Raw genomic sequence first — 22,086 nt, 5'->3', positions numbered from 1 at the left:
GTCTATGGCTAACTGTGATAATGCTAATGCTAATTTCCACCAGCAAAAAAACAGTCTGAAACCCAAAACGTACTTACTGGAAAAACTAAACATCTGACATCTTAGATGATACAACTAAAGGCTGAAGAGGACTTTTTCAGGGGGCCAAAATCTTACAATTTACTTTCATGTTCTGAAAACACACTGTAATAGCACTATGTAGCACTTATGTCATGATGATGTTACCTCACCAACATTGCAGCAACTTACCAACGGACGGCACCCAGATTTCACTCAAAGCGGCCACACCCTTAACTATGCAAACATGTTTATTCCTGCTGTAAAGTTGGGCATTTTAACATGAGTGTCTCAGGGGACTGACTCACTCTTGGAGCCAGCCTCAAGTGGCCATTCAAGGAACTACAATTTTTGGCGATTCCATGTTGGCTTCATTTTTCAGCCCTGAAGGTTACCGCTTGCTTTTACAATACGGCATACAGCAGACTAACAATGCAAAATATAATCATGACTATAAAATAATAACAATACATAAAGTGTGTAAATGTAACTACGATTACAGTATGTTAAACTGGTGGTTTTGCTTTGAAACTCACCTTAACATGAGCGTGCTCATACTCCACAATCTGACTCAGCAGTTTCTTGTGGATAGAGACATTTGATTCTCTCTTAGACAAAGTTGTGTCTCTCTGAAAGAAAGTTAAAGAGTGTGTTAAAAACTGTAATTATTCACATCGTACACATGCAAAAAGAGGAGTAAATTCTAAAACTCTGTTTAGTGAATACACAGACCTGGCTGGTGAAGAGCTTCAGTATCAGGTGACATTCGCCCTGAACTTTAGATGTACTCGATCGAGGCTCCAGCTTAAACCAGGTGTCATAGCCAATAACTGGGATCTCCTACAACAAGGAAACCAGCCAGTTTAACCCCACTGACATACATACTTCCTGGGAAATACTTCACACTGCATCCTTTGGAGAATCTATCTGTGGTTGTGTTTGATTTGTCACCGTGCTGTAGCTAGACGCCTGTGACAACAGAGGGTTTGTTTTGAGCTTCAAACACTCACATTCAAAGGGATGTTGATGCATCCGAGGAAGTCATCTGCGTTCTCCTCAGAGCCCGATGATGCAGATCCATTGGCACGCACTGACTTTGCTATCTGCTTGAAATACCTGACAAGGAAAAGCAAGAGTGCAAGGAAAAGGCAGTCTTGTTTGTCACAGGTCGAATTTACAATGAAATGCACTGTGACAGCTATAATTTAACAATTTTTGTTTCTAGGCATTTAGCTAATGCTTTTATCCACTGTGACTTACAACTAGAGCATCGGCAGAATGAGTTTCATTTTCTAATGAAAGTTTGCTGTTACTATGATTTTTTGTTCAAAATGGAAATTGCACATTTTCTGCCACACCATTATGATCCTTTTGTCCCCTGGTTATAATTGACGTTCTCAGGTTTTCATTAGACATGTCTGCTATTTATTAGTCTCTCCCCAACCCTGGTTGAACTCTCTGTGTTCTCTGTGTGCCCAGCGTTATTGGCACCGGGCTCTCTGTATGTCAGTCTTTCTTTAAGGTTAAAAGGACAAACACCAAACGATCCTCTAAAATTAACAAGCAGGTTGGTGTTGGTATTTTTCAACAAATTCAGAGAACGCTCTTCATCCATTTACAGCAACTTCTGGCTTAATTCAAATGGAAATTACCCTTTGATTGACATGCTGAATGACTCATCTATTCACTGCCAAAATGCCAACTGGATGAATAAATTAATTACCAACTTATATTAATTGTGCATAAAATTGCAATTTGTGATTAAGCTGCACAAAAACTAACAAGGCTGCAGACTGAATATCCAGCATCTCTTACGAAACAAGCAAATAAGACATCATTACACTTCATTACATTAATGGTAGCCCAGGAATACACAGTACAGTTTGCTCTACCTGCCCATTCCTCTAAGTCCACTGACTTCATTGAGCTTTTTGCAGGCCTCAGCAACAGACACGTCGTCGTCATGATCCCTGTGAAAAAGAGGGAAATTCAGAGGTTATTACAACCTCTCGTATCCTCCAACATCATTATTGTTGCACAACAATGAACGGAACTGAGAAGAGAAGGAGACCTACAATTTAGCCCCATTCAAGAGAAGCATTTGCCAACAGCACTTAACTTTTCAAGAGTCAAGAGCCTGCTGTTAGCCGAGCTCTGACCGTACATGAGAAACGTTTCTCTTCTCGCTAAAAAACGACTCTTCAACCGGTCTTTTCAACAAACTTGTTCCTCAGCAAAGAGTGGGAAATACAATCAAACTGTTTATTTAGACCAGTATGAATATTACTTCTTTAAAAATCCGGCTTCAGATAACATATATATTATGAATCATTCATTTGGTCTAGCACTTGAGAATTACGGCTCTTGGCATACCAACACAACACCCTGTTAAAACAATACTCACAACTAAGATTAATTTTTTATGAAAAACCCTTTTGATTCTTTTGATCTGGGGACCCTTACGGACTACAGAAATATGGATAACTTACGGGGTAATTAAGGAATGGACACATAATCTGAAGTAGCCAACACCCTGCTTTTATACATCAAGAACTCCTATTAAAAAAATGAACTGCTTGGCAACCAGACCAATTGAGACAGGCGTTTATTTGTTTATGTGTAGCCACACTGGGCTAGTAAAATGGACTGGGTGTTTAAGTGGGACCAGGCTTTTAATAGTTTTACGGTAGTTTAGAAGTTAAAACGTAACTTTATCTGTACACTGATAATATTCTCACTGGAGGACATAACGGATTAAATGATCAAGTATAACCAAAATCAATCTTTCTCATCCAACCTCAAATACCTTTTCTGTTTGCTTGCTGATTGAAAAACTGATTGCAAAATGAGTGTGTGCAAAAAAAAGGAAAAAACTAGTAATACCACCATCTGTTGTATGCCTCCACAAACCAGTCAAGTTGTTTTACAGTTTACATCCATGTCTGTTCAGACACATATAGCCATGACAATTGGCAGTGCTTCTAATATGTACGTTGCGGCAAAGTAGCTCCATACTACATATTCCAAAACATGGATGCTTTACACATGTCATCAACCCAGCAGAACAAGATTAGACAAGACTAAGATCTATACAACCAGCACAAGGTGGACACCCAAGATTAGTGTCAATTTAGTATATGAATTATGGCCTTGAATAATGGCCAGAAAAGTGTTTTTGGAGAACATCACGATGTGATATCAAAGTTGACCACTGACCTTTTGGATATAAAATGTCATCACTTCAGAGTTTTATTCTAATAGACATTTGTGCAAAATTTTGTCACAATTGGTGTATGAATTCTTGAGTTATGGCCAAAAACATGTTTTGTGAGGTCACAGTGACCTTAATCTTTGACCACCTAAATCTAATCAGTTCATTTCTAAGTCAAAGTGGACATTTGTGCCAAATTTGAAGAAATTCCCCTAGGACCTTCTTGAGATATTGCGTTTACAAGAATGGGATGGATGTACATGCAGACAACCAATGGCCGTCGCTGGTGCTGAGGCATAACAATGTTGAAAAATAAGCAGTTTGTTAAGATTTTGAAAAATAAATCATTGATTTAAATTGTTTTTGTCAAGTGATTTTAAAATGAGAGAGTACCAAACCTAAAGACATTTGTTGGATCAGTCTTTCTGTTTATATAGTATAGTATACTATACTGAATCTATTTCTTTTGTTATCTGTGACGCAAGAAACACAAAAAACAATCGGACACAAAGCAAATTACACCTAATCTAATCTCATGATAATCATTAAAAAACTTTATTGGTCCTTTATGTTGATATTTAAGGTGTTGCTGCATTCTATTCTTACCATATGTCAAGATGTAAGAGGTCATTGTGGACATCATCTATTTCACTGTGAAGAAACAACAACCAAAAACCAGGGAAGTCATTAATCTCCATGAGTAAACACTGACACATCAGTCCTCACAGAGATGACACTCTGCTGCACTGGTCACATACTGTAACTCACAGCTTTGGACTTCAGTGTGAAACAAATGAAACTGTGAATCGTGCATGTCACACATATCACCATGTTCTGCTGGAGGTTAAACTGCTGTACTCACAACACAAAGTGCTCGTCCCACACCGGGTTGAGAGTCTCCGGTTTGACCTCGGTCACCTGGATACACCTGGCAGGTAGCACCTCCTTGGTGCTGGAGCGTTTCTCCAGCTTCTCCCTTCTCTTCCTGAAGCTGAACTTTCTCTCTTTCTTCTCCTCCATCTCCCGTGGGCTCTGGCCCAGCAGGATTCCCAGCATGCAGTAGGGGTCGCTGTAACCTGGCAGGCCGGGGATGACACATAGAAAAGGTTATTGCACAAACTGTTAATATCACCCTAATGATGCTGTTATGGCAGCGAGAAGAGGGGAAGCCTTTGGGCTCATTTGTAATTAAAGTCAGTATTGTGTTTTGGTAAAGTGCCCGTCAGTGTAATGAGTGTGTCTGTTTGATAACGGGCTTGTTTGAGATTAATACCGCCTCATGTGGAAAGTGGACTGTGGTCAGGGGAAGTTACATAAACCTGCAGCCATGTTGGACAAAAAGAAAGTCCTATAATCTTTTTTGGCTGACACATATTGTGTATTATATGTTTGTAATATTTTTCATAGAAATGCCATGTAAGTAACATGCACCCCCCAACCTTCTTTCCATCTCATAATAAAGACATACTATCCAAATACCAAAACCCTCACAATATTAAAGGTACGAATACACACATTAATGATGGATGTAAGACTCAATTGATCCTTCGCTAAGTCCCGCCCCCAGGTGCAGATTAGCGAATTATAACAGAGCATAAGGCTGGCTCACACCAGGGTCCGACAACAACACAGCTGTGCTCCATTGACTCTAATGCAATCGTTTCAGATTTCCTTCATTTTCAGACTGGTTTTGTGGATTTGGAGCTAAATGTTGTGCCTGTTGTGTATTAATGATATTCGTTACCTGGAGAGGTTGGAAAAAGATCTACGTTTCTTCCCTGTTCCAAAACCAAAATCAAACCCTGAAGAGTGTAGCGTTAGCTAGCTAGCTACTGAAGATATAGCCTACTGAAGGTATACACATGCTGCTTTTGCTTTTAAATGATTATAACAGTGAAACAAAGACCGACCCTGCTGTACAGGAACCAGTGAAGGGAAGCAGGGAAGCTTTGCTGATATTCAACCAGCTCTGTGTCATCACAGTGTGCGTAGAAGAACAGTGTTTGACTTCCCCAGGAGGTCCCAGACAGTCCGGCGACAGAGGTCCGGGTGCTGGCAGCAGCACGGGGGTGAAGCCAAACACCATTCATCTGCACACACTGTGATGCCACACAGCTGGTTCAATATCAGCAAAGTTTCCCTTTATATTCATTGATGTGATGGTTCACTTTTACACTGTGATCTGTAGCCTATAGTTCGGCTTTAGCTTCTAACTATCTTTGTCTTTTTAACCTGTTGTTGCTGCTGAGTCAGTTTGACATCCTGGATATATCCTTCAAACAGACTGCAGACCCCTCTGTCTGCTTCTCTCTGGAATCACTGTTTCAGTTTTCCAAAAATATGATAATGTTTCTTCAGGGAGTGCAGTTAGTTACAGTGTGGGCTCCATGCTTACTCCGACAGCTTGTTGGACCATCACAAAGGGGCGGGGCTTTGTGAGAGGTCAATTAGGACATGGGGCTTAACATTTGCCTATGAAGATCCTGTAATATATTCAGCCTCTGAGCAGTGGTAGTTTTCACGAACCCAACAGCAATTATCATGTTAACACCACAAAAAGTCACAAGCAGGTTGGACAGGATCATACCTATCATGCATTGCATCAGCATTGCTGGTCAAACCTGCAAGTCATATTTCACAGAACTTTTCTGTTTTCCAGTGGACAAAATTTAGGGTAATTTAATAGTTGACATATCTCACCATTTGCATCCTTGGCCATCAGACTCTTTGCTTTCATGACAGAAACTCTCAAGGAAAAGCTGGCTCGCTGCGAAACAAAAAAGAAATTTTCTGTCTGTCCAGCAAGAAACTGTAAAATGTGACAAATCAAAGACATACACTGAGTACATTACAGTGCTTTCTTTAACACGACTCTCCTGGATCCCCATTTAAACAAACATCAGCGTGCATTACAGAGTGAGAATGTGAGTCATCACATCCTATATGTTTTATTCTATATACTGGCTTCATAAGTTGCAAGGCAGAAAAACTCAATGCTCCACCACAGGAAAAAAATGGAGATTATTTGAATGGCAAAATATTTTCACTCTGGTCACTACATTTTCAGCACTCAGTCATATTATGGATCACAGATCTTAACACAAATATTTCAAAGGTCCTTTGCAGTAAAGTAAAAGACACAAATTCCTACTATAACAAAGTGGCTTTCAGTGTTACAGGTCTTATATCTTTCAACTCTTTGAGGCCAACTGTTTCTCTCCAGGCTATGCTTTCACCTTATTACTACTGCACTGCTCACAATATATGAGCATGAAAATATAAGGCAATGTACTAAAACACAACCTGTGGCTGCACAACTGAGGATTTATTGATGCCTTTGTCACCACTGCTATTATGCGTTTAATGTTTTAGTAAAAACCTTAACAGAGGATTTGCATGTTTTAGCACTTCTGCACCCTTCAGTGTGTCAGCTCTGGTAGTTACCAGCTACGCTCCTCCAAACGGCTGCTTTATAATGTACCCTGGGTTTTAACAGATCTGGGGAAACGGTTTTCTCCTACTCTGCACCTTGGACATAGAACAATCTTCAGAAATATCTAAAATTAGAAACACTTATATCCATTGACGAATTTAAGGGCACTACAAAGAATGACAGAGACATGTGCTTGTTTTTTTTTTTAGTGAGGCCACTATGTTGGAATAGTTGTTGTTGTTTTTGTGGAAATTTGTATTATATGTTGTATTTGTTGCATTTTAAATGTGTTTTGATTGGCTGCTACCTCGGCCAGGTCTCTCTTGTAAAAGAAATTTTTAATCTTGATGGGACTTCCTGGTTAAATAAAGGTTAAATAAACAAAGTTTGTGGATGTAGGAGCTAAATCTATTCATGGGGAAAAAAAAAAACAAAACTTTTTTCAGTAGATATCTTAAGCCCTTTTTAGACAGGAATTGTGCAAATTTGCAGGAAAGCCCAATCAGTCTTCTTTCAGCACTGGCAGTATAAAAATAAAATCGGGGAGTGCGGCAAAATGCCGCCTGCCTACTTTTTACTACGTTTATACAGAATGCACCTTTTTCGGGGCAATGGGGGGCGTGAGCAAGTCACAAAACGTGTAGCTCAGCTTGTGACGTAAACAGGGATGTGGGAGGGAAGCCCCAGCTAGTCAGTCCTTCTGCGATTCTCTCGTAAATCGGCCAGTCCTTTGCAGTCCCCGTCATCTGCCGGTTATTGGCCTCTTCGTTTGCGAGGGCAAGGAGGGCGCGCAATTCTTTGTCTCCCCAGTTGCTCATCTTTACAGTGTCTGTCAGGTTTGCCTTTCCCTCTTGCTACTAGCTGCTCACTAATTCTTGCTATCAGCTGTTTCCTGTTAATCCACCGCCAGTGGGTCGCACGTGCAGCGTCATCAATAGCTCCTCCCACAAGTCATCAACAGACCCTCCCGTTGCAGAAGGCCGCCTCGGTCTTTTTAAACTAAAAAGGTTTCCGCCAATATGACTACCCTGCGGGGCAGAAAATTGGGCACCTCGGATCAACTCGCCAATCCGGCTCTGTGTGTCCAAACGCTCACACTTTGCCGGCAAAACGGTCCAACATTCGCAAAAATCTGGCAGTGTAAAAGGGGATTTAGTCGTAACAAGACTTAGCTGTTTATACATGGGGTATTTATTTAGTTTGGGAAATCCGATGATCCCTAGAAAGTATTCAGCTCATGTTGGTTGGTGGACTCAACAGGGACTAGAAAACAGGTCTCTTGCTAGGTCGTTACTGAGGTTGATCTATTTGCTGAAGGAGTAAACTAGGTTTCATAACATATAGTAGTCTACTGACGTGACTGATTCTTTTCCAGTTAGTCAGACCCTATGTATTTCAATGGAAACAGAAACAACAGTCATGAAATGTTTTTTCTTTATTTTGAGTGCTAATTGCCCCGCAACATGATACATTTTGACATGTATTTTTATTTTATCTTGAGGGTGTGCTTTAACGTCATCTGTGGCACTGACAGCATCACTATCGTGCCACAAATTATGTTAAAACACACTGTCTTGTGTAATATTGCCTAAATGCAGTATGAGTTTGAAGCACCACAGATTGGTAAACGTCACTGAATGGTCAGTGCTAGGATGTTTTGAAAGGGTAGCTGTGCCCCTCTCCGGCCACCCATTGGCAGCACCATTGTCATAAAGCCTCCACTCAGTTTTACAATTTGGGGGAATCTACTGCAAACAAAATATGACCTATTTTACATCACACGTACTTCATCTTATAATAAAAACTTCTCAATAATATGTTATATATAGTCAAAAGTGGGATAATATCAGCACAGAACGGAAATTTAACGACTAGTATAAATGTTACCCTTTAAGTACAGACATCTGGTGTTAGCTCTCACTGCTGTAGTATATCTGACAGATGTTGTTATGGCAACATCTGAATGGAAAGTGACTTACACACAAAGAGTCTCACCTTGGATTCTTGAACTTTCTGTAGAATGATATCATGCTCCTCCTCGCCCATATCAAACACCTTGAAGAGATGGTCAGACAGTAAAACAGCTTTCTTTATGCGGCAGAAACCTGTCTAAACATTCTCGAAACACCCAGATTCTTTTTCACAATTCAAAATGCACCACTGTTCATTATAACACAGCTGAAATTCTTTTATAAAACAGCACCTGACCAGCTGGGAACATAACACAAGGTGAAAAAAAAAATACACCCACTCCTGACATGAAAGACGCTACAATCCTTGACATGATTTCATCTGAATGGATGTAATATCACAGCTGAATATCAGTACACAGCGTGACTGGGCTTTGATGTTTAATCAGGTTTGAGCCAAGAGCATCTGCTCAGATTCTTACTGCCTGCTCACAACAAATAACACTCTCTATGAGGCGTGCAGCAGTGTTACTAACACACATTTAATAGAGCTCAGAAAATAGATAGATGGATAGATGGATGGATGAATGAGTGAGTGCATGGTTGGGTTGATGGACAGGTACCTTCAGCAAGTAAGCAAACAGCTCTTCGTCACTTTTCACATGTTCGGATGATGGCACTCCCACACGGTTGACCACAGTGTACACAGCTTCCTCATAAAGCAGGTCCAGCTACATGAAAACACACTCCACTTAATAACAACCCTTCAAAAATAAAAGCTCGTGTTCCTTCATGGTTTCTGCTCTGCTGCACATCAAAGGCAGGGAGGGGGTTCTGTTATCGTGACTTTTAAAATGTAATCCCCGCTGAAAATCTGATGAAAACAGAAACGCTGAGCTGACGCACCTCTGTCCTTCTGATTCTGTCGGGGATGAAAGCCTGGTCCACGTGCTCTTGGGGCGGCGGGACTGTGCAGGCCCCTCTCTGGCACTGTGAGGGGTCAGGAAAAGTTCATCTTTAACAAAACCTGTCTTATTTTATTATCTCTTGGAAGTAGTTTAGTCCAGTGGTTCCTTATTTAAGGTCAGGCCCTTTCCAAAAGTTCAGAAGATAAATCTTGGGGTGTAAAATAACAACTTTGTATGCATTTTTTGGACTTCTTCCTAATCTTTGCTTTTTGTAAAATATTGGATTTTTCTTTTTCTTTCTTTCTTTCTTTCTTTCTTTCTTTCTTTCTTCCTATCTTTATTTCTTTTCAAGTTTATGAGAGACTTGTGGGTTTCAATAAAACCCATTTTCATAAGGTGAGAGTACAAGAGACCCCTGTGAAAATGGCAACATCAGCTTTTCCTTGGCCAAAATTTAGCTTAATTTTGGAACAATATTTAGCCCCCCCTTGGCGACCTATGTCCACATGGTTAGTACCAATTGACCCTTCGCTAAGTCCCGCCCCTAGATGCAGACTGGCCAATCATAACGTAGCATTGGGCTGGCTCAGACAAAGGTCTGACAACAACACAGCTGTGCTCTATTGACTCTAATGCAGTCGTTTCAGATTTCCTTCATTTTCAGGCTGGTTTTGTGGATTTGGAGCTAAATGTTGTGCCTGGGGCACGTTGTGTATTAATGATACTCGTTACCTGGAGAAGTTGGAAAAAGATATACGTTTCTTCCCTGTTCCAAAACCAAAATCAAACCCTGAAGAGTGTAGGGTTAGCTAGCTAGCTACTGAAGATATAGCCTACTGAATGTATACACATGCTGCTTTTGCTTTTTAATGATTATAACAGTGAAACAAAGACCGACCCTGCTGTACAGGAACCAGTGAAGGGAAGCACAAAAACTTTGCTGATATTCAACCAGCTCTGTGTCATCGCATTGTGCATTGTGTGCCCTCAGAGATCCCTGCCCATCTGTCGGCTGAGGTCCGGGCGCTGGCAGCGGCACGGGGGCGAAGCCAAACACCATTCATCTGCACACACTGTGATGCCACACAGCTGGTTCAATATCAGCAAAGTTTCCCTTTATATTCATTGATGTGGTGGTTCACTTTTACACTGTGATCTGTAGCCTATAGTTCGGCTTTAGCTGCTAACTATCTTTGTCTTTTTAACCTGTTGTTGCTGCTGAGTCAGTTTGACATCCTGGATATATCCTTCAAACACAGACTGCAGACCCCTCTGTCTGCTTCTCTCTGGAATCACTGTTTCAGTTTTCCAAAAATATGATAATGTTTCTTCAGGGAGTGCAGCTAGTTACAGTGTGGGCTCCATGCTTACTCTGACAGCTTGTTGAACCATCACAAAGGGGCGGGGCTTAGCGAAAGGTCAATTGATGCATTCAGTTGTCTAATTTTACACAATACCACAACATTCATGCTAGCTGAATAGATGAGTGTGTCACAGCCTCTTTGAGACAGTATTATTGGCCATAGATTTTTGCCAGAAGGGGGCCAGTGGCAGAGGGGCAGCAATTGTAACAGGACAATCTGGGGACTCACTCCAAATGTAGACATCCACAATAAGAAAAACAGGCCAACGTTGAGCCTCTTCGAGGAAACTATGTCTTCCCAATTATGACATGAAGTGTAGCTGTTTCTTAAGTGTCGAGTCTTTTTTTTGTCCCTCCTGCCTTACAGCAGTTTGGAAATGAAGACTTCACTTCGGCAAAGATGTTCATACAACACTACTGCCTTATTAGCATTGGCAGCAAGAGGAGCTGAACACAGCCATTGACAGCAGCTTGTCACAGCTGAGCTTTCAGTCTTCTGAGCACCAAACCTAACCCAGCCCTTCTGTCAATACGCGTCATACTGCCCTGAGTGACAGCGCTGAGGCCTACGCGCCACACGCACGTGCTTTAAGGGTGTAACAGATGGAGAAGGTAGAAATTAGGAGGAGGTTACCTCAGCCTGCGCAGCCCGCAGCATGTTCCCCTGTTTCTGAAGAATGGCATTCACGCGCTCAAAGAACTCCACGCTCTCCTCAGAAACCCTGCCAAGGAGAGGAAGCAGATTGACAGTCTAAAAATAAAGATGGAATACTTGGAAAATATGTTAATTAAGAAGAAAAAAAATGTGGTGAAATGCATGTTGTATTATGGCAAACAGATACATCGTGTCATCAGAATACTTCTGGATCGTGATGAAAAACAAAGTGGGATTCAGTGACATCAGTGGGATCACGCTGCATCTTGTTTACAGACACTTGAAGAAGCGTCTGTCCATAATGATGATCTGTTTCCTTTTTATGTTGAACTACTGGACTCCATCGCCTGCAGTTCAGCTCCTTATTAGCAATCAAACACTGTCTTATCTCATGCACTAAAAAGCAAAGCAGGTCTGGACCAGAGCTGTCAGCCATCCAACATGTCTGCACTCTGCATAAACCATGTTAATCTACTATGATGAGCAGGGCTGTGTGCAAAATGCAAATGATGTTTTCTGTTTCCTCCAGGTGTGAGTGAATCCCCGGACTCCTGCTGGCCCCAGTTGTCATGGTGACACAGGCACATTCTGGGAGGGAATAGCTGGCTGAACACCTTGGGAATCCCCCCACACCACCACCCTCACCCCTCCCAAATCTCACACCGGGTGGCTTCCTCCCAGCCTGTATGGAGATCAACCGGGCAGGCGGCAGCTCTGATGTGAGCTGTAGCAGAACCGTCGGGATCAGCCACGCCGCCTGCCTGTAGCACCTCACCCCCACAGCTCCCACACCTCCCAGCTTCTGTCTCCTTCCTCGCCTCTCAGCCAACCGCCTATAAAGAGGAGCCATCCACAGAGGCCCTGTCACGCTCCTTTATTAGCGTCATCACATCACAGCAGGCGTGTGGCAGCCCATCCCAGCACCCACTGACTCTCGCCATGGTGGGGGAGCGGATGGCAAACCCCTGAGGTATTGATGAGAGCTAATGGCAGCCATGCTGAGAGAGTTGGTCAGGTTTTCTCTGGCACAGTAAAACTTGAAAGCTGGACTTCTTCACTTAAAATGGTTGAAGCCTGTTATCAATGCTACACTATAAAATACACTATATTCTTCATAAAGGGCCCCCTCTGAATAAAAAATATATCACAGGGCTGCAGCTATCAGTTATTTCTGTATCATTGTCTTTTAAACATCCTGAATTGATGACTGTAATGTACTTCTGCAGCAACAAAAGGTCTTTAATTGGCTCAAAAGATCTTAGAAGCTGGATCATATAACATCTGTACTGATGTCTCTGCATTGACTACTGGTTCACGCAAGACCTGATTTCAAACCCCCCCCCTTTTCACCTCTAGGCTTTAAATGGTCGGGCTCCCTCAGACAGATTTCTCCACATACTTCATCACACCCTTTACGTTCCCTTGATGCTGGTTACTTAACCATTCCTTGATTTAATAAGATCTCTTCTGGTGGTTGAGCCTTTGCCCTGCAAGCTCCACTTCTCTGGAATAATCTCTTATTGCACATTCGGGAGGCAAGCTCTGTTGATGCTTTCAAATCCAGGCTGAAAACGCATCTTTTTCTGGTTCACTATGAGCATTCCTTTTATCAGCAGGGAACCCAAACCACTGTTAATTTTTCAACTTATTGACAAGTAGAGTAGATACCCCTGTGTGGACCCCAGGAAAAGTAATTGTTACTGCTGTGACAACTGATGGGGATCCTGAATAATGAAGAATAATACAGAATACCCCAAAACTGTTACAGTTATACTGTATGATCTCTGTTTTTTGATCATTGCTAACCTCAACCTGTTGCCATATTCACATTATTACCTGTGGATGTATGCGTGTGGCAGTGTGTGCATTTTTTTTACATATAATATAGTGTGTCTTCTTTTCTGCTGTTTTTTACTGTCTGTAAAGTGAACAGATATTTTAAATAAACTAAAGTCTGAGTCTCAGTTAAAGCCGTTTCACACCAAGCATGGATTTTCATCTGAAAAGTTTGCATAGATTTATAAAACCATGTTCTTCCCGTGTCTATGTGTCTGTGATAGTCTGAAGACCTGTCCAGGGTGAAATTAGTTCTCCGCATTTGACCCATCCACTGAGGGAGCGGTGAGCAGCAGCGCTCGGGAATCATGTGGTGATCTAACTCCCCAATTCCAACCCCTGATGCGGAGTGCCAAGCAGGGAGGCAATGAATTCCATTTTTATAGCGGCCAGGGATCAAACCCACGACCTACCAGTCTCAGGGCGGACACTCTGCCGCTAGGCCACTGAGCTGGCTAGTGTTAGCATTAAAACAGGTCCGATCAGTTTATGCATTGAGTAGTTAAGAGTAGTCCCAAACATTTTCTGTCTGGATAGGCACTATCTAGGAGGAAACTCTTTGGGCTTTATTCGCAATTTATCTATTTATTTTTTCAAATGAAAATCAAAAACATTACCGCGCATAATTTACACCACACCAGGTGTGCAAATATGAACTTTCTGTATTCCGGCATTGCATTTTCAGGCAGCAATGGTGAGAAACGGCTTTTAATTTGACAATAATTTGCTTGACTAATAGCTTTAGTAACTTTAAAAGTAGCTTTAATAGCTTTAGTCCATGAAAAATCAGAAATTTGAACAAAATGCCTCTCATAATTTTGCAGAGTACAATTTTTGAGATTGCTCGTTTTGTCAAACCAACAGTCCAACAGGGGGGGGTGCGGGGGGGCGGCAGCAGACTCCGGGGTTTTTTCGGACCTAATCGTATCGCGGAGTTTTGCACAGTTGCACAGCAGCGACCGGATCTTTGCTCTCAAACCACAAAAAAATGTGATGGCACAACAGTCTCCTTCAGTACATTATTCTATGCTTTCTTTTGATTTTCACATTGGCTAGTCATCTTGTTTAATTTGTCTTCTGATTAAATCGAAACGTTGAAACAAGCGGTAGGAAGCCTCTGCAAGTAATTGGTTGCTGGCAGACATGCTGTGCTGCAATGAAATGGTTAATCAGCAGTGCCGTGCACTGTAGAGCATTTATAGACTGAGCTGAGTAGTGATGCGCGGGTCGATCCGTAACCCGCGGGACCCGCGAATGGACCTGCGTGTCGGGCAGCAGTGATCGTCTGTTAAATCGGTCTGTAAATGATATTTTGACATTATTGGCTATTACTGTCACGGCATCCGAAGGTACTGATGCGTTGAGCAGGTGACAGTCTGTGGTTGTTTTCAAAACACACTTGTGTCACGCACTCCAAAAGAAACTTGTTGAAACTTTAAACAATAATTTATTGTACAAAACAGGGGAAGCAAACGTTGACAAAAATGGTTCCATAATTCATATTAACTTCAAAAGATAACGGAAAAAAAGCTACAAGTTAGAGGGAATAGTGATAAAGTGGTAAAACTTGGCATTGATCCACAGCCTCAGACGGATGCGCTCAAGCGTGCCGTGCGCACAAGCTCAGTTGGTAAGCTATACTATGTTTTCACATTTTTAACAATGCAATTTAAAAGTTTTGATTTTTATTGATAACCTACATTTTCCAACAACAAAAAGACTACATTTAGCAACAAAAAGATATGTTAAAATAAAAAAAATTAAAAAAGTAAATAAAAAAAAACGAATACCAAATTTTCATAACAAATACCTACCCATAGAAACGAATATTCGAATATCCGAATATTTGGGTACAGCCCTAGCTCTTACTACCACTAGATGGCACAAAATAATGTCCATGAACAAGGACAACAGGTCTAAGTTAAGAAGAGTGAAGTATAAGGTCCAGTAAACCCATTATGTAAGGTCCTCATAAGGACATGGGGTCTCAGGAGGATATGGGGTCTGCCCATTGGTCCGACAGCCCATTTGTCCGACAGCCCATTGTTCCGACCATATTAAACTCATTGTTCCGAAGTCCCTAAATCATCATGATGCCCTGTGGTTAAGGTCTGGTTAGGTTTAGGCACAAAAACCACTTGGTTAGGGTCAGGAAAAGATCATGGTGTGGGTTAAAATGAAAAAGAAAGTGGCAAACACATAAGCCGTGAGCCTGCTTCACCTCAAGTCTTTTCCAGCTGACCCAGAGCCAGTCGCGGCGCACCATCAAGGCAGAAATACGCCCGCTGGGAGCCGTTCAACACCGCGGAGAGCTCCCCACACAACCCCGACCATAACAGGAGGTTATGGTGTTTCACTCTCTTCTCTCTGTGGCACTTGTATCTCGACCAGTAGCCTACTTTTGTTGCGTTGCTGATCCTCTATGGTACACAAATACAGTATAGCCTAGTATAATCACATATCGGAACAACGGGACGTCGGACTAATGAGAGGTCAGAACAATGAGAGGTCGGAACAATGCTACGGCACCGGAGGATATTATAAGCTTGCAGTGACTTCTGGATATTTTAACTAAAAGAAATGACTTAATTCCCTGTATTTCTACTATATGTATAGTCTACTCTTTTATTTGTTAGCAATAAAAGGATTCAGCAACAAAGACAGGCCTTTATTTTTCAGTTTCACTTGTGTCTTTGTTTATTTTGCCAAATTACTGATCAAAAACCGAGTTGTTATTCTGATCCGAAACCTCTCACTCACTGTTTGAAAGCTTGAAACCACAAGCCGAGTCTTCAATCTGTGAACGACTCCACAAACAAAGCCTGTTCCGCTGACAGGAGATGGGAGGCTTTGTTTTTTTGGGGGGGGCTTACAGTTTTGATTTGCACACATAGTACAAATAAGCTTCATGTGATTTTTAATACTTGTGTTATGAGACACTCAATTCTCTCCACATCCATCTTCAATCATCCAGGGCATCCTCTTATCCAGAAATCTGTCCCATCTTCTGTCAGTCGGCTGAAGGATTTGTCCAGACATTCTGGGATCTTTTGTTTTGAGCTTTGGGGCGACGTGTTCATGAGCAGACATAATGCCCAAATGATGCAAATCCAGTCAATCTTGATCTGATACATCTAAAAAAAATGATGCTGATATCTTTCAACCTTTTTCCTCTCACTCACACTCACACACATGCACACACACACCGCCGGAATAACAAACTGATTTGATGTTGCTAGGAAACAGGTCCATTTTTTTTTTACTGTCATTTTATTCTCATTTATTTTCAGAATTCATTCAGTTATGTTTTCCTGTCTGTGGAATAAATCAGAAGGAAAACATAAATAAAAACACAAATACTGAACTTTTCTGTGAGAATATGAGTTTAAACGTGACTAACTGAGAGTATGAAAGTGACAGCAACCCCTTATTTAAATATAATACAGCAGTGCACACATAGTAATTAACACTGCAGACATCACTGCTGCAGCATGAAAGGCAATGTGACATCTGTATGCATTTTAATAAAATAAGCAGATTCTTTAATCTGATTCATCACGGTTGTCAGTGCAAAATATCAGCCTGCAGCTCCTATCGTAACAGAGGATCTCCGTGACAAGGATCCCCTCCTCAAAACAACACACAAGACTTGTTTGTTTTACTCTAATTACACATTTGATTGAGCAGCAAAACACTACAGGTGAAAAGGATCTAATGTGGAGATACAATCGTAGAATCTCTCCATTCAATAACTTGTGCATGAACTCCCGGCTAGAGCTACTGACAGACAGAACAGACGCTTGGTGTGAAATTGTTTTCAAACTAGGTCCTCCTGGGTGCTTTACGATGGTGATTCACAGTTTATACTTCCTCGCAGTGTCGGTCAATAGCTGACTGAGGATTTGACGCATTTCAAAACAAGCAAAGGGCAACTCAAACGTAAAGCTCTTACGTGTTGCCTGAATACAAGGTATTCAAAGATGCTTGAACAGTGAACCTCTGATTTATGTTCCCATTCATCAGACAAAATTCTATAGCAGGAAAATCATTCCTGATACATCCGAGAGTAGTAGGTCATACTGTTCCATATTTAGTATTGCAGGGTTTACTATTGTATGTCCATAACTGCATGTTTTTAGGAATCAAATCCCATGAAAAGACCAAAACCAACAATGAACTCATGCTGCTAATAAGTGCTGCCTGTGTAGTCAAAGCCTGGTACGTCTTATTCCTCTGTGAGCTCCCATTGTTGTCCAAAATCTATTAAAAATATATCAGCGAGCCACTCTGTTGAATTTTCCTCCAATACAACGAACATGGGCACTATAGTGTACTTAAAGTCCAACACATATACACCATTTATTGCTGTAAATGCTGACTTATGTGGGATTTGTACTTCTGCATCGAATCAACATCGTACCCTACGCTGTAGCCTGACTGGCACCTCCCAAAAAATGTAACTACACATTGCGACGACGCAGACTTCCTGTCTATTATTGTAAGCTGAAACCATTTCCCTCAGTGGAAACAAAGCTTTTATGTACTTTAATTTCACAAAAGAAACAATAATTGAAGTGAAGATACTAAAGCCTCCAAAAGAATAGCATTTTAAGCCTTATGCGTGATTTATCCTTCAGGGATTTATACTTCGGGATTTATCCTGGTTTCATATGAGCAGAGGAAATATCCACTCGTCGCTAGGCTAATTTATACAATGCCACAGGCTTGTGCTAACAACGTTAGCATGTTATATTTGTTTGGAAAACGTGTTTAGTATAAGATAGCAGTTTTGTCAGTGAACCTGGTGAGTTGTAATGGAGCTGAATTTTGTAACGTTGTCTTTGTTAAATGTTGCTGTTGTCCCTGGCTTCATATGAGTAGAGGAAAAGTCTGCTAGCTGCTAGGCTAATTTATACGATGTACTATGCCATAGGATTGTACTTGTAACATTAGCATGTTATATTTGTTTGGAAAACATGTTTAGTATAAGATAGCAGTTTTGTCAGTGAACCTTGTGAGTTGTAATGGAGCTGAATTTTGTAACGTTACCTTTGTTAAATGTTGCTGTTGTCCCTGGCTTCATATTAGCAGAGGAAAAGTCTACTAGCCACTAAGCTAATTTATACAATGTAAAATGCCATAGACTTGTGCTAAAACATTAGCATGTTGTATTTATGGGGAAAATGTGTCCAGCAAAGGACACATTGTTTGTCTGTGAATGCTGTGAGTTATAGTGAAGCTGATTTGTAAATTTGTTTTGAAGTTGTCTCCATTGAGTCATGTTTAATGTTTGTTTTGGGTGTGTTTTGAATCAGCTCAACTTTACAGCACTTAACAGAAACTCCACCGCTGACTAGTGTTTTGGAGGTGTGACTGCAGAGTGACACTGACACACTACCACACAAGTATAAATGCTCACAATGCATAGGCTACAGCGTACGCCCTGCATAGAGCTGACCCACAAGTAAAAAATCCCAGCTCAGGCAGTGGAGTCCCAACCACAAGAGTGTGGATACTAAGGTTGCCCCTTGAAAGTCAAAGATTCAGTTGGAGACCCCTGAGTCGACAAAGATTCCTTCAAGTCAAGCAGTCTTTTTCAGTCAGTGAGCAGTGTACATCTGGGGACATTTCGGCTGTCAAATTTTACTGCAGAGTGAGTGCCCTTTGCTTTCACGCAGCTCTTCAGTACAGGCAGCTGTGGACACATAGACTGCTGCCTGGAGGAAGAGGCAGATCTGCCCCGCCAGGCTCTAGGGCCATGTTATCTTCTGCCCTCTGCATAGCAGTGGTGAATTTAAAGCTCACAGCAACTTGATACAGTCCCTTTTGTTTGATGTCTAGTGTCCGATCCAACATTAGGCTGGTTAGGTTGGTTACTATGCTACGTGAATGTCACTATCACACTTTACATTCTGCTGAATTCTGTTCAAACTCTCAAATTCTATATAGAATAAAGAAACAAATGGTTGAATATTTGTATTGAACAACCCAATCTGAGTCGTGTACAGCCCAAATGGATACTCAACCCAAGCCTGACAGGACCCAACTTCTTAGGCCAGGTATGGTATGGCTATATATTTAGAAATGATGTTTGGGTTTGGTTCCGGTTTGGCCTATGACAAACCAACAGTCTGTGCTGTCTGACTCCTAGAAATTAATCTGAAACCTGTAATAAGGGGTCACAGGTAGAGCAGACTGCTTTATTTTAAGGGGTCAAATGGACAAATAAGGTTGGGAGCCTCTGCACAGGAGCACCAAATGTGCACTAATTCACGGCTGAAAACAGTCCCAGAAAAATAGCTACACTGTTTACTCCTGTTTGACGATTGCGAAAAACAACAATCCCCAGCAATTTCAGGATCTAACTGTGCCTTTAGAAAAACAAAATGATGCAGTATCGGTTTCTAAGATTCGTTAAAGACGCCTTCAGTTGGAACAAACACATTGTTTTGGTGTTTTCATGCAGTTACTGGCAATAAGAAAAATATAGAATAAGAACAGCCTTGCTCTTTATATGTAAGGTATACCTGTCATTAATTACTGTAATTGTATGCACATGTAAATTTGATGAGTTATTCTGCATTAATAAAAAATGAGAGCCTCTGTACAGTGTCACAGAGGGGTCAAATCCATTAATGACACAGCAGCGAGCTCACAATCTTAAACACAATGAAGTCAAGTGTGAAATATGAAGTCCACTGCTGTTAACAGAGATGGAAAAGAACAGTAAAATAAGCAGATTATAATATAAATTTAAATGTATCTCCATAACGCCCGGTCAAGCTCATCTCTGACAGTGTCTCCTGCACTTCCACAGCCTTAACACCCGGCTCACATGGAGGCAAAACCATAATTTGCTCAACTGAATTAAAAAGTTCACCTGCAACGTGCTGGTCTCTGCTCTGAGAGCTCGGCTCTGACAGCCCACTGTACAACCGGGTCAACAACTGGGGACGGAGCTGCCCAAATCTAGTCGGCCTCATTTGCAAATTCTCAATTAAAGTGAGAGCGCAGGCAGACCAGCGGCAGTTTGAATGAATAACAAAGATCAACAGCCTGCCTCTAATGACTAGCGCTCAGGGTACGGCTGAGACTCAGTGGGGAGGATGTAGCACCAGGGAGCTGGCATGGGAAATGAGGAAAATGGTGAGATACTGACATTTCGAATCATTCTTTAATTAAGAACATAAATAAGGTCTTTCCGGAGCAGATTTTACATTAAACTGCATTAAGAACATAATTAATGCTAAAACAGATAACACATACAGAGACAGCACTAAGAAAACATCTTTAATTAAAACACATTCAGGAAAAATGGACAATATTAGTCTTTCTAAACCACAACTGATCAGTGACCAACAAAGCATCTGAGGTCATCTCTCACGTTATAAATAGACACGGTCGTCAGTACAAGTATAAGTTCACATGGTGGCAGCAGCCCATGTTTAGGTTGCTATAGAAACCTCAGGTTCATACTATTACTTTTGGCTTTAGATGAGGCTTCAAAACAAGACTGAAAAAAAAAAAAAATAAAAAAATAAAATATCAGATGACTAAATTTACCTGTGCCACTTCATTTGTTGCTATGATGCAAACAAGGAAAATTAAAATTTAAAAAAAAAAGGAATACACTTTCAGATTGATCAGACAAGACCAGAGTCAAGGATGAAAAATCCAGTAAAGTCATCTTTATTCTTCCTCGAGAACACAGCGCTGTCAAGGTAGTGGTAACAGATGCCATACATCAAGACATTACACAGCATAATAACAGAAACAAAATACATACATACAGTACATAAAGGACAGATTACATATCTACATAGAGATACACAAACCCACATATAGTACATGCATGCAGTACACAGCATATGGACATAAATACAGACATACATAGAAACATACTATGTAAATGCACAAGTATTTTCATTAAAAAACATGTAGGCTAATAATTCATTACAAATCAACACATAAATCACTGGGTTATGGTCAAGCAGTGAGTAGCTCCTGCCTTTTCAAACACTGACCCTGACCCTATATGTAGGCGTGGTGTTGTATTTTTGACATTGAAATGGTGACTGCTTGCTTATACTTCGACCCAGAGAAACATACTGTCAAACCAATCCCCATACTATCATACTATATAGTATGCAAGAAAAAAATTAGTATGTCCCAATACATAATATGTCAAATGCAGTATGCCAAAAATACCAGGATCTTCTGCTACATCCAGTTAGATTTTGCAGTATGCAAGCCAGCATGCTTTTCTGGATATTCACAATCCTCTGCAGCGAAAGATACGTCACATGGACTGTCAGAAGTCACAATGATGGATGCCATCACATTCAGGTGACTGATGACCAGTCGATTAGCAATAATAGGAATAGTAATTGTTTAACTGAATAAAATAATCAATGAAACAATCACAAGGACATGTATAGCCTATGTAATTTTACTATCGTGAATATAATATGTTAGAATCTACAATGTATGCAGTTACAAAATAACAACATCAGAGTTTTCCAGGTTGACCTCCATCTCCGGCAAGCTCAGTAAATGCGTTTTGTTTTGTCTCCATGGTAACAGATACATGAGTAAGAGGGTCAAGGTTCAGGGTGTAATGTTATGAAGAAGCAGTATGTCCTGATTTTGTGCATACTGCATGCAACAGTACGTACCTTTTAGGGCAGCTGCATTATCTACTTGAAAGTAAAAA

The 22,086-nt window shown here is 41.0% G+C and overlaps 1 protein-coding gene across 1 annotated transcript in view; it reads right to left on the bottom strand.

Annotated features, from left to right (window-relative positions):
• The window catches only part of baiap3 (BAI1 associated protein 3), a 58,774-nt gene that overhangs the window by 20,155 nt on the left and 16,533 nt on the right, over positions 1-22,086 (bottom strand). The window contains exons 3-13 of the mRNA XM_033643783.2: positions 11,517-11,604; positions 9,518-9,601; positions 9,235-9,342; positions 8,697-8,756; positions 5,969-6,035; positions 4,131-4,344; positions 3,875-3,919; positions 1,950-2,027; positions 1,068-1,173; positions 790-897; positions 594-686 (exon numbers count right to left, since the gene is read on the bottom strand). Of these exons, the coding sequence (XP_033499674.2) occupies positions 594-686; positions 790-897; positions 1,068-1,173; positions 1,950-2,027; positions 3,875-3,919; positions 4,131-4,344; positions 5,969-6,035; positions 8,697-8,756; positions 9,235-9,342; positions 9,518-9,601; positions 11,517-11,604 (1,051 nt within the window). The remainder of the gene's footprint in view (positions 1-593; positions 687-789; positions 898-1,067; positions 1,174-1,949; positions 2,028-3,874; positions 3,920-4,130; positions 4,345-5,968; positions 6,036-8,696; positions 8,757-9,234; positions 9,343-9,517; positions 9,602-11,516; positions 11,605-22,086) is intronic.

Source organism: Epinephelus lanceolatus, chromosome 18 (assembly GCF_041903045.1).
Source record: "Epinephelus lanceolatus isolate andai-2023 chromosome 18, ASM4190304v1, whole genome shotgun sequence".
In the NCBI taxonomy this organism is placed as follows: Eukaryota; Metazoa; Chordata; class Actinopteri; order Perciformes; family Serranidae; genus Epinephelus; species Epinephelus lanceolatus.
Note: the sequence above shows the minus strand (reverse complement) of the source record. Positions and strands in the feature narration are given on the sequence as shown.